General features: G+C 43.9%; 1 protein-coding gene across 3 annotated transcripts in view; it reads left to right on the forward strand.

The window, feature by feature from the left end:
* Nucleotides 1–13965, forward strand: part of zzef1 (zinc finger, ZZ-type with EF hand domain 1) — a 261590-nt gene that overhangs the window by 21125 nt on the left and 226500 nt on the right. For all 3 annotated transcript variants that reach the window (XM_072243417.1, XM_072243419.1, XM_072243418.1), the window contains exon 2: nt 7042–7186. In XM_072243417.1, coding sequence (XP_072099518.1) covers nt 7042–7186 — 145 coding nt within the window. The remainder of the gene's footprint in view (nt 1–7041; nt 7187–13965) is intronic.

Below are 13965 nucleotides of genomic sequence, written 5' to 3' on the forward strand. Positions count from 1 at the left end.
AATGCTTCTGATATCAATAGGGATTAATTATAAATAATACACAAGGTGTTCAGAAGTTTAAGTTGGTACTTCTGTCAACAGCTGAGAATAACAGAATTCATATTTATTGAGTAGTCTGCTATAATAGAAATATTATTGGGAACAATTTAAAAATTAACATGTGATAAAAGTGAAGCTTGCTTTTTAAAAAACCAGAATGTAGTAAAGAAAAAAACGAATCCCCTGTTTGATTGATCAGCGCTCTTAGTTTGGCATCTGTTGCACTGGGACCCCACTAGACATTAAATTAGCCATGATTAATTAATGCCCATGTAATATAAACTTGCATTTTATACTTGTTTATATACTGTATGCTGTATTATTTCTATTTATTGTGAATATTTTTAAAAATAAACGTGTTAATACTTCCTTGACTCTCACGCACGAAATGCTGGAGGAACTCAACAAGTCAGGCAGCACCCATGGATGGAATAAGCACTTGACATTTTGGGTTAAGCAACTTGGCAAGTCAGCAGCATTTTTTTCGTATTACTCGAGCTTTTCAGCATCTACAGAATCTCTTGTATTTGTACTTCCTTCACTGACTGGAATCAGTGGAATGTAGTTGGAAATTGTTATCTCACTCCCTGCAGTTGAAACATCAAATGCATTGCAATGACTGTATTGCCCAGAATGGCAAAATACAGAACTGTATAAGGAGCAGGAATAGCCTCTTCTCCACTGTTTAAAATGGACGTCTGACCTAATTTTTAGATTTAGATTATGCAGTCCTCTTTTATTGTCATTTAGTAATGCATGCATTAAGAAATGATATAATATTCCTCCGGTGTTACATCACAGAAACACAGGACAGACCAAGACTGGAAAACTAACAAAAACCACATAATTATAACACATAGTTACAACAGTGCAACAATACCATAACTTGATGAAGAACAGGCCATGGCACAGTAAAAAAGTTCAAAGTCTCTCAAATGTCCCACATCTCACGCAGACGGGAGAAGGAAGAAAACTCTCCCTGCCATGCCCGACCACAGTCCGTCTCTGAGTCATCCGAAAACTTCGAGTTCTGATCAGCCCTCTGACACCGAGTACCGAGCACCATCTCTACCGAACGCTTGGACCCCAGCCTCGGTCGCCAGCAGCAGGCAAAGCCAGGGATTTTGGGGCCTTCCCTTCGGAGATTCTCGATCGCACAGTAGCAGCGGCAGCGAACCGGGCATTTCAGAAATTTCTCCAGATGTTCCTCTGTGCTTCTCATGTCTGTCTCCATCAAATCAGAATTGTGCACGGCGTCCTACTTACAAATACAATATCATTTCACTGGAGAGCTGTGCGTGCTGCTTAATTGTAACCTTGGTTCTGCATTCACATTTACTCCTGCTTCACAAAGCATCCATTTACAATGAAACTGCAATAATCTGACATCCTCAGAACCTTGGTGCTGGAGTGACAGGTTTTCCAGACTGCTGATATTACTTCTGTGTATGTCTCAGCCTTTAGTAATCAATTTCATTTTTTAAAGATACACAGTATTTTTTTCAGTGAAAGTGGTGAGTTTAAGGTGATTGTGGGAAGCAAAATGTGGTGAATTTGAAGCAGGGGTTCCAAACCATTTTTTTTGCCATAAGCAAGGGGTCGGTGGGCCCCCATTTTGGGAACCCCTGACTTAAAGAGGACTTAGTGAGTTTTTGAAAAGTATTTCAATGGAGTCTTAGTGCTTTAGGTGGGGAGTTTGGAAATGGGAACCCAAGAGTTCATAAGGAGCATGAACGTAAAGTGCCCCACTGAGCCAAATGCTGAATAATCAGGATATCCGAGAAACTGCACAGTGCATGTTTGGAGTTTTACTGCATTGGGAATGCTGAAAAGTTCTGTTTCCATGGAGCTTTGAGACAGAATTTCAGAGACTCATCTCATTTCTGTCAAGCAGATGACCATTCATTTTTAAACAGTGACCCTCATTCTAGATTCTCCCATAAAAGGAAACACCTCTCCACATCCAACCTGTTGAGACCCTTCACTCTTTTAAATTTGTTGCTTGTGTGTCAACAACAACCTGGCACTCAGTTGTCAGTAAGATCAAGGAACTGATTCTGGACTTCAGGAAGGGACGGTTGGGAGAGCACACAGCAGTCCTCGTTGAGGGGTCTGCGATGGAAAGGGTGAGCAGCTTCAAATTCCTGCATCTCAGAGCATCTTTCCTGGGCCAAATGAATTGATGCAGTTACGAAGAAGGCGCACCAACAGCTCTGCTTTGTCAGGAGTTCGAGGAGATTTGCTATGGAGTGCAAATTTCCTAGCTGGAGAGCATTCCGACTGGTTGCATCACAACTTGGTATGGAAACAGGATTGCATGGGGCTGTGGTGAGCTGTGCACTCAGGCAGCTCCATCACGGGGACAACCCTGCACACGATTGATGACATCATCAAGAATGTGATATCCATCATTAAGGACTATCACTATCCGGGACATGCCTTCTTGTGATCAGGATCAGTGGGGAGGAGGTATAGGAACCTGAAGACTGGCACTCATAGATTTTGGAACCACTTCTTCCCCTCAGCTATCAGATTTCAGAATGGACCATGAGAACTACCTAGTTATTCCTTTTTTTGCACTTATTATTTTATAGTAATTTTTTGTCTTTTCACTATACTGCCACAAAACTAATTTCACATCATATAAATCATTAATAATAAACCTGATTCTGATTTCAACAAATACCAGCTCAGCCTGCCCACCCTTCAGTACATTAAATTATCAGTTTAGTAAAACCTCTGAACTGCTCACCACACTTCAAATTCTTCCGTAAGGCGAATGCCATTAGTAGTGTAGGTGTGGTCTCAACAGTGACAAATATTCTTTTATATTAAATTTCCTGAAACTGATGCCCCCAACACTCTCTCCGCTGCATTGGTGAGCACATTGGTGCTGAGCTCATCAGTTTCATCAACTTTGTCTGTAACTTCCATCCTGCCCTGATATTCACTCGGTCCATTTCTGACACCTCTCTCCACTGTCTATATCTCTCTGTCACCATCTCTGAAGACATCTAACGCCTTTTATAAACCACCTGATTCCCACGGTTATTTTGGCTATACCTCTTCCTACTCTATATCCTGTAAAAATGCTATACCCTTTTCTCAGTGCCTTTACCTCTGCCGCATCTGGTCCCAGGATGCAGCTTTCTATTCCAGCACATCAGCGATGTCCTCCTCCAAATAATAGGGTTTCCCTTCCTCTACTATTGACATTGCCCTCTCCCGCATCTGCCCCTTTTCCCAAACATCCATATTTACCCCATCTTCCTGCTGCCTTAAATGATAGAGTTCCTCTTGTCCTTACCTATCACCCCATGAGCCTCCACATCCAACACATCATCCTTCGCAGCTTCTGCAAAGGGATCTTACCATTAAACATATCTTTACCTCCAACCCCCTCCACTTTCAGAGGGATTACTCCCTCTGTGATTCCCTTCTCCATTCGTCCCTCCCGACAGTTATCCCTACAAAGCAGCCCAAGTGCTCACCTGCCCATTCACCTCTTCCCTCACCAACATTCATGGTCCCAAACATTTCTTACAGGTGAGGCAACAATGAAACCACCAGGGTCTTTTATTGTGTTTGTGCTACTTCCTCTATGTTGGTGAGACCCGTCCTAAGTTGGGGGTCCGCTTTGTCAAGCAACTCCGCTCCATCTGCCAAAAGCAGAATATCCCAGTGGCCAAACATTTTAATTCTCATTCTGGTTCCAACCTGTGGGTCCATGGCCTCTTGTGCCAAGAAGAGGCGCCCTCAGGGTGGAGGAACAACACCTTATATTCTGCCTGGGTAGCCTCCAACCTGATGGTAGGATTATCGCTTCCTCCTCCTGGTTTTTAAAAACAAGTTTCCCTCCCCTTCCTCTCTTCTATTCCCTACTCTGGCCTTTTACCTCTTCTCACCTGCCCATCGCTTCTCCCTGACATCCCATCCTCCTATGATCCACTCTTCTCTCCTATCAGCTTTCTTCTTCTCCAGCCCTTGACCTTTCTCACCTACTTGTCCTCACTTTTCTCCTTCTTGCGAGTCTCCTTCCCTTCCCCCCACCCCCACCACCACCTTTTTATTCTGGTGCCTTCTCCCTTCCTTTCCAATCCTGAAGAAGGGTCTCGGCCTGAAACATCGACTGTTTATTCATTTTTATAGATGCTGCCTGACCCGCTGAGTTCCTCCAGCATTTTATGTTGAGTTGCCTGTTTTCCTAATTACTTGATGTAATTGTGTACTTTTGCATGTAATCTCATCCAAATTGGTCCTGCTCCACACGAGCCCCTTATCACCCTTATAAATCCTGTACAGCGTGATCTTCATCTTGATTACTCTTTAAGGTGGAAATGGGAAAAGGCATTGTTCTGATTTTTTTGGTAGTATTAGTGACTTTTGCGCTCTCTTCAAGTGTTTCTTGTCTTGACTTTTGAATTGGCTGGAGTTTTCAGGGTATACAGTATAAAACAAAACAATTGCATGTCTTAGGTGTAAAGAGACACATCACCCATAATAAAAGCTGTAAAGTTGCCTATGCTAATTCCACGGCTAATGACTGAATATGACTGTGTGGGCTTAATTGTACATTGCTGGTGAATTTGTAATTGTCTTATTTGTCATAACTCTGTTTGTTGCCATGGTATGAGATTAGCTGCAAAATTGAGTCAATTTGTACACAGCAATGTATTATCAACTGCAATAAAATCATTAACCAGATTATCTGTTCTCTTTAAATGGTTGAGTGAAAATGTTATGCAAGGCTCAAGGAAAGCTCTCTGATCTTAGAATAATGTCTTGCATCAATCTGGAAGAATAGGTTTTGGCTTAATACTCAATTTGTAAGGTGCATACTTTAAACATTGTACTGCATGAGAATAATGGTCATCTTCAAATCTTGAGAGTGGTACTCAGGATCACTGAAGCAGAATTCATAACTCAGGTTTTTGTAAAAATTAGTTTTATTGTTGAATAAGTATTTAAATTGATGCCAATAGTAATTGATACCTGTAACACTGTCTCAAGAAATAGCAGATAGATACTTTATTGATCCAAAGGAAATTACAGTGTCACAGTAGCACTGCAAGTGCACAGATATACACATATTAGAAGCAAAGCAGAAAGAAAAAATAAGTTGCCTCAAACAGTCCACAGGAGGGGGTCATCACTTCACTTCCCCGGCTATAGGTTGACTCATTATAGAGCCTAATGGCCGAGGGTAAGAATGACCTTATATACTCTTTGGAGCAGCACAGTTGTCTTAGTCTTTACTAAAAATGCTCCTCCATTCAGCCAAGGTGGCATGCAGAGGGTGAGAAACGTTGTCCAGAATTGCCAGGATTTTCTGTAGGGTCCTTTGTTCTACCACAGCCTCCAGTGTGTCCAGTTTGACTCCTATAACAGAGCCAGCCTTTCTAACCAGTTTATTCAGCCTGTCGACATCACCCTTGTTGTTGCCATTGCCCCAGCACACCACTGCATAGAGGATAGTACTGGTGACAACAGACCAATAGAATATGAAAGGAGAGGCCTGCATACTCCAAAAGACCTCGGCCTCCTCAGGAAGTAGAGGCAACTCTACCCCCTCTCGTTCACTCAAGTCTGTTATTCAGGTGCACCTCTAGGTACATCCACGTCCTCACCATCAATAGTAACAGGGAGCATTGCAGGCTTAGTCATCACCATCTCCAAATGTTGATCTGCAGATGATTCAGCTTGCACCATTTGACAAAGTTCTCCACCAGAGCCCTGTATTCATTCAACACACATCAAAGTTGCTAGTGAATGCAGCAGGCCAGGCAGCATCTCTAGGAAGAAGTGCAGTCAACATTTCAGGCCGAGACCCTTCGTCAGGACAGTTTCAGGGTCTCGGCCTGAAACGTCGACTGCACCTCTTCCTAGAGATGCTGCCTGGCCTGCTGCGTTCACCAGCAACTTTTATGTGTTGCTTGAATTTCCAGCGCCTGCAGAATTCCTGTTGTTTCCCTGTATTCATTCTCCTGTCCTCCCTTTATACAGCTAACTTGCTGAGTCATCAGAGAATTTCTGCAGATGACATGACTCAGTGTATCTAAAGTCAGAGGTATGCAAGGTGAACAGTCAGTCCCCTGTGGGGCCCCAGTGCTGCTTGACTATAGATATACCTACTTTATTGATCCCAAAGGAAATTAGTGTCACAGTAGCATTACAAGTACACAGATATACAAATATTAGAAGAGAAGTAGAAAGAATAACAAATAAGTTACAGCTCTGAACCCGCACAAACTGTGGTCTGCCAGTAAGGTAGGAGGGAATATAGCAAAGGGAAATGTATGGTCATCCACTATGGTAGAAGCAATAAAGGCGTGCACTATTTTCTAATCGGGGAGAAAATTCAGAAGTCAGAGTTGAAAAGGGACTCGTGCATTGGTCAGACTGCACTTGGAGTAACTGTGAGCAATTTTGGGCCTGTTATGGATGTGCTGGCATTGGAGAGGGTTCAGAGGCAATTCACGAGAATGATCCTGGGAATGAAAGGGTTAACGCAAGAGGAACATTTGATGGCTCTGGGCCTGTACTTAAGTGTAGAAGAATGGTGGGGAGGGAATCTAATTGAGACCTATTGAATATTGAAAGGCAGTGGACGTGGTGAGGATGTTTCAACTGGGGCGAGTCTAGGACCAGAGGGCACAACCTCCGAATAGGATGTCCCTTTAGAACAGAGATGGAGGAATTCCTTTTGCCAGAAGGTGGTGCATATGTGGAATTCATTGCCAAAGACTGCTGTGGAGGCTAAATCATTGGGTATGTATAAAGTAGAAGTTGATGGGTTTGTGATTAATAGGGTGCAATGGTTATGGGGAGAAGGCTGGAGAATGGGATTCAGAGGGGTAATAAATCAGCCATGTTTGAATGATGGAGCAGACTAGATGGGCCAAATGGCCTAATCCTGCTCCCGTGTCTCAATGGTCGTCGGTCTTTTGATTTGCAGCCTTGGCAATGTCTTGCTGTGTCACTTTTGGCTGTATTTTTTAACAGGCATTTGCTCAGTTTGATGCAGAGGGAGATGGCACCGTTGCTGTGGAAAACATGTTGGAGTCATTGAAAACCTCTGGTGGAGCTAATCTGCGGGGAGAATTAAGTCATGTGATTCGACAGTTACAAGGATGTTCCCTAACTCCAGGTGAGGGGAGCCTGATTAATATATTGATTAACATTTTGATTCTATTGTGTTTCTTGTATTTACTGTGGATGCCCACAAGAAAATGAATCTCAGGGTTGTATATGGGGACATGTACGTGCTTTGATAATAAATTTACTTTGAACTTTACAGAAATTACGGTCTGATGGATTTTCCCTGTTCTACTCACATTATATTTGTGACTGTGTAGCTAAACACAGCTCCTATGTGGTATTTAAGTTTGCTGACGGCACTGTTGTTGCTGGCTGAAACATTGGGTGGTGATGAATCTGCATATAGGAGGGAGATTGAAAATCTGTCTTAGTGGTGCCAGAACAACAACCCATTATCAATGTCATCAAGACCAGGGAGCTGATTATTGGCTATGGATGGAAGAAACCAGAGGCCCATGAGCAAACTAGCTGGTGTCTGCACTAATATCTTCAACCTCTCGCTCCAGCAGTGTGTGGTTCCCACCGACTTTAAGCGGGCTTCAATTCTATCGGTGCCCAAGAAGAGTGTGATAACTTGCTTCAAGGATTATCACGCAGTGGCACTTGCATCCACAATGATGAAGTGTATTGAGAGGCTGGTGTTGAAACGTATCAGCTCCTGTCTAGCGGCGCCCTGGATCTGCTGCAACTTACCTCGCAGAGCAACAGATCCGCAGCAGATACCACCTCATTGGCTCTTCACACAACCCTGGGAAATCTGGACAGCAAAGATGCATACATCAGGATGCTCTTTATCAATTACAGATCATCCCCTCAAAACTAATCAGTAAACTCCAAGGACTGGGCTTCAATACTCCCCTGTGAATCCTGGATTTCGTCACTTGTAGATCCCATTCAGTTCCAATTGGCACAAGTATCTCCTCCACAATCTCCATCAGCACAGGAGCACCACAGAGATGTGTACTTGGCCCCCTGCTGTACTGGCTTTACACCTATGACTCTGTGGCTAAGTACAGCTCCAACTCCATATACAAGTTTGCTGATGACACCACTGTTGTGGGCTGTGTCAAAGGTGGTGCTGAACCAACAAACAGGAGGGAGACTGAAGACTTGGCTCAGTGGTGTAATAACAACAACCACTCACTCAGTGTCAGCAAGACCAAGGAACTGATTGTAGCCCTCAGGAGAGGGAAACCAGGGGTCCATGAGCCACTACTCGTCAGAGGTGGAGAGGGTCAGTAGCTTTAAATTCCTTGGTTCACTATCTTCGACGACCTATCCTGGACCCAACGTATAAATGTAATTGCAAAGGAAGCATGGCGACCCCTTAGTCTGTGGAGATTTGGCATATCATCAAAAGCCTTGTCAAACTTCTATATATGTGTGGTAGAAAGTGTGCTGACTGGCTGCATTATGGCCTGGTATGGGAACATAGCAGTGGAGTGGGAAAATCGTACAAAGGTTAGCGATTCAGCCCAGTACATCATGGGTAAAACCCTCCCGACTATTGAGTACATCTACATGAAAAGTTGTGGTAGAAAAGCAGTAGCCATCATCAAAGATCCTCACCACCCAGGCCGTGCTCCTTTCTCACTGCTGCCATCAGGTAGAAGGCACAAGTACCTCTGAACTCGCACCACCAGGTTCAAAACCAGTTACTGCCCCTCAACCATCTGGCTCTTGAACAAAAGGGGATAAATACACTCATTCTATTTCTGGTGTTCCCACAACCAATGGTCTCACTTTGAGGACTCTTTATCTTGATATTTCAAGATCATTATTAATTGCTATTTATTTATATCTGCATGTCCACAATTTGTTGCTCATTGATCGTGTTTACAGTTACTGCTCTATAGATTTGCTAAGTATGCCCGCAAGAAAAAGAATCTCAGGGGTTTAGAAACATAGAAAACCTACAGCACAATACAGGCCCTTCGGCCCACTAAGTTGTGCCGAACATGTTCCTACCTTAGAAATTACTAGGGTTGCCCCATAGTCCTCTAATTTTTCTAAGCTTCATGTACCTATCCAAAAGTCTCTTAAAAGACCCTATCATTTTCGCCTCCACCACTGTTGCCGGCAGCTCATTCCACGTACTATCCACTCTTGAGCACTTTAAACCTGTGCCCTCTTGTGGCAGCCATTTCAGCCCTGCGAAAAACACTCTGACTATCCACACAATCAATGCCTCTCATCATCTTATACACCTCTATCAGGTTACCTCTCATCCTTCGTCGCTCCAAGGAGAAAAGGCCGAGTTCACTCAACCTGTTTTCATAAGGCATGCTCCCCAATCCAGGCAACATCCTTGTAAATCTACTCTGCACCCTTTCTATGGTTTCCACATCCTTCCTGTAGTGAGGCGACCAGAACTGAACGCAGTACTCCAAGTGGGGTCTGACCAGGGGTCCAATATAGCTGCAACATTACCTCTCGGCTCCTAAATTCAATTCCATGATCGATGAAGGCCAATACACCATATGCCTTCTTAACCACAGAGTCAACCTGTGCAGCTGCTTTGAGTGTCCTATGGACTCGGACCCCAAGATCCCTCTGATCCTCCACACTGCCAAGAGTCAGTCTTACCATTAATACTATATTCTGCCTTCATACTTAACCTACCAAAATGAACCACTTCACACTTATCTGGATTGAACTCTATCTGCCACTTCTCAGCCCAGTTTTGCATCCCATCAATGACCTGCTGTAACCTCTGACAGCCCTTCACACTATCCACAGCACCCCCAACCTTTGTGTCATCAGCAAACTTATTAATCCATCCCTCCACTTCCTCATCCAGGTCATTTATAAAAATCATGAAGAGTAAGTGTCCCAGAACAGATCCCTGAGGCACAGCACTGGTCACTGACCTCCATGCAGAATATGACACGTCTATAACCACTCTTTGCCTTCTGTGGGCAAGCCAGTTCTGGATCAACAAAGCAATGTCCCCTTGGATCCCATGCGTCCTTACTTTCTCAATAAGCCTTGCATGGGGTACCTTATCAACTGCCTTGCTGAAATCCATATACACTACATCTACTACTCTACCTTCATCAATGTGTTTAGTCACACCTGCAAAAAATTCGATCAGGCTCATAAGGCACGACCTGCCCTTGACAAAGCCATGCTGACTATTCCTAATCATACTATACCTTTCCAAATGTTCATAAATCCTGCCTCTCAGGATCTTCTCCATCAACTTACCAACCACTGAAGTAAGACTCACAGGTCTATAATTTCCTGGGCTATCTCTACTCCCTTTCTTGAATAAGGGAACAACATCTGTCACCCTCCAATCCTCCATAATCTCTCCTGTCCCCATTGATGATGCAAAGATCATCACCAGAGGCTCAGCAATCTCCTCCCTCACCTCCCACAGTAGCCTGGGGTACATCTCATTCAGTCCCAGCGACCTATCCAACTTGATGCTTTCCAAAAGCTTCAGCACATCCTCTTTCTTAATATCTACATGCTCAAGCTTTTCAGTCCACTGCAAGTCATCACTACAATCACCAAGATCCTTTTCCATAGTGAATACTGAGGTAAAGTATTCATTAAGTATCTCTGCTGTTTCCTCCGGTTCCATACACACTTTCCCACTGTCACACATGATAGGTCCTATTCTTTCACATCTTATCTTCTTGCTCTTCACATACTTGTAGAATGCCTTGGGGTTTTCCTTAATCCTGCCCGCCAAGCCCTTCTCATGGCCCCTTCTGGCTCTCCTAATTTCCTTCTTCAGCTCCTTCCTATTAGCCTTATAATCTTCTAGATCTCTAACATTACCTAGCTCTCTGAACTTTTTTTGACTAGATTTACTACAGCCTTTGTACACCACGGTTCCTGTACCCTGCCATAACTTCTCTGTATCATTGGAACGTACTTATGCAGAACTCCACACAAATATCCCCAAAACATTTGCCACATTTCTTTCGTACCTTTCCCTGAGAACATATGTTCCCAATTTAAGTTTCTAAGTTCCTACCTGATAGCCTCATAATTCCCCTTACTCCAATTAAACGCTTTTCTAACTTGTCTGTTCCTATCTCTCTCAAATGCTATTGTAAAGGCGATAGAATTATGATCACTATCTCCAAAATGCTCTCCCACTGATAGATCTAACACCTGACCAGGTTCATTTCCCAATACCAAATCAAGTACAGCCTCTCCTCTTGTAGGCTTATCTACATATTGTGTCAAGAAACCTTCCTGAACACACCTAACAAACTCCACCCCATCTAAACCCCATGCTCTAGGGAGATGCCAATCGATATTTGGGAAATTAAAATCTCCCACCACGACAACCCTGTTATTATTACACCTTTCCAGGATCTGTTTCCCTATCTGCTCCTCGATATTCCTGTTACTATTGGGCGGCCTATGAAAAAACACCCAGTAGAGTTATTGACCCCTTCCTGTTCCTAACTTCCACCCACAGAGACTCCGTAGACAATCTCTCCATGGCGTCCACCTTTTCTGCAGCCGTGACACTATCTCTGATCAACAGTGCCACGCCCCCACCTCTTTTGCCTCCCTCCCTGTCCTTTCTGAAACACCTAAAACCCAGCACTTGAAGTAACCATTCCTGTCCCTGAGCCATCCAAGTCTCTGTAATGGCCACCACTTCTATCACCTCCTGGCTGTCCCTGACCAGATGAAGGTCATCAAGCTGCATCTCCAGTTCCCTAACGCGGTCCCTTAGGAGCTGCTGCTCGACACACCGGGTGCAGATATGGCTGTCCGGGAGGCTGGGAGACTCCAGGACTTCCCACATCTGACACCGAGCACAGAACACCGGCCTCACACACATACTTCCTTCCCGCAGTTAACACAGGTAAACCTACCTTGTCCTGTTACCACCAAATCCCTGTCTCTCTGCTGCCCGCTGGATATGGCAGTCTTCTTTTTAAACTTTACCCGCTCTACTGGCTGACGTCACGTGCCTGCGCAGTCTTGCCTCTCTTTACCCTGAGTAGTAAAATGCTTTCTGTCTGAAAATCCTTAGCCGTTCCACTCGCAGCCTTGTTGCTTCGTGTGGTGACATGTATGTACTCAATAATAAATTTTACTTTGAACTTTTTTGAAGTTTGATAATAAATTTAACTTTGATGTGGTAACATCAGTGTTTCGGCTGAGCTTATATCAGATAATGATGTTAAATCTAGATGCTTCTTGCTGTGTTTTCTTAGAAGCTACACGTTATTTATCTCCTTTTGATCTGCAGGTTCCATTAGTTAGACTATCTTGTGTTACAAATGTCAAATTATTTATACAGCAGTTATGTACTATTTGGCCCACATTCTCACTGTTGTATCAATAATAGAATGCCTTTTAGAGAGGCCATCCAAATAAAATGATAGAAAGCAGCTGAGAAATGGCGCATGTTTCTTGCATATTGCTGGACTCCAATTGTTAAAAAGAGATGATTGGCTACAGTTCAGAATACCAAAATGGCACTTAAAATGATCCAGTCAATATATTAGATATATTTTTAGGAGCAATTAGTACATGGGGATTACGTACAATAAAAAACGTGTGTAGCAACATCGCAGGCATGGAAACTCAGACAGCAACATGCAGAATATAAGTTGTAAAGAAAATATACAGGCAGCGAAGAAAAACAGATTCTTGTAACTATTTATGTTCTTACTCATGGCAACTTTTTTTTAAAAAAGTAAAATTCCCTTTCTGCTTGGATTTATGCCATAGTCTCCAGCTGTGCCTGCCCCTTTTTGTTGGCTATGTGGAACAGTCCGTGTTTCAAACCTTCCCTGGTAATGCTCTTCAACCCTTTGCGCTACGTTGACAACTGCATTGGTGCTACTTCATGCATTCATGCTGAGCTCATCAATTTCATCAACTTTGTCTCCAACTTCCACTCTGTCCTTCAATTCACTTGGTCCATTTCTAGCACCTCTCTCCCCATTCTCGATCTTCCTGTTTCCATCTCTGGAGACAATCTGTCCACTGATATCTTTTATAAACCGACTGACTCCCATGGCTCTCTTGACTATATCTCTTCCCATCCTGTCTCCTATAAAAATGCCATTCCCTTTTCTCAGTTCCTTTCTCTCCACCCCATCTGTTCTCAGGACAAGGCTGTCCTCTCCAGGACATCAGAAATGCCTTTCTTCAAAGAACAGGTTTCCCTCCCTCCACCATTGATGCTGCCCTCATCCTTATCAGCTCCTTTCCCTGGACGTATGCCCTCACCCCATCTTCCTGCAGCTTTAATCGTGATAGAGTTCCTCTTGTCCTCATCTACTACCCCATGGGCCTCTGCATCCAACACATCATTCTTCATAGCTTCTGCCATCTTCAGTGGGGATCCTACCACCTCCAAATTCTGTAGGAATTACTTCCTTCATGATTCCCTTGTCCATTCTCCCACCCCACTAATCTCCCTGCTGGCACCCCTTCCCTCAATTCAGGGCCCCAAACAGCCTTTTCAGGTGAGCTAACACTTCACCTGCGAATCCGCTAGGGTCTTCTACTGTACCTGCTGCTCTCGATTCTGCCTGCTCCACATCACTGAGGCCCAACGATGCTTTGTCCAGCATGATCCGCAAAAAGCAGGATTCCAGGTGGCCAACCATTTTGGTTCCAGTTCCAATCCCCATTGCAACATCAGACTATGGCCTCCTCTACTGCCATGACGAGGTCACTGTCTGGTTGGAGGAGCAACACTTCATTCCGTTTGGGTGGCCTCCAACCTGATGGCATGAACATCAGTTTCTCCAATTTACAGTACTGTAATTTCTCCCTTTCCCCCTTCCCTCTTCAGTTCCCTACTCTGGCCCCACCCCCCAGGCAAATCACCTCTTA

The sequence above is a fragment of the Mobula birostris genome, chromosome 25 (genome assembly GCF_030028105.1).
Source record: "Mobula birostris isolate sMobBir1 chromosome 25, sMobBir1.hap1, whole genome shotgun sequence".
Lineage (NCBI taxonomy): Eukaryota > Metazoa > Chordata > Chondrichthyes > Myliobatiformes > Myliobatidae > Mobula > Mobula birostris.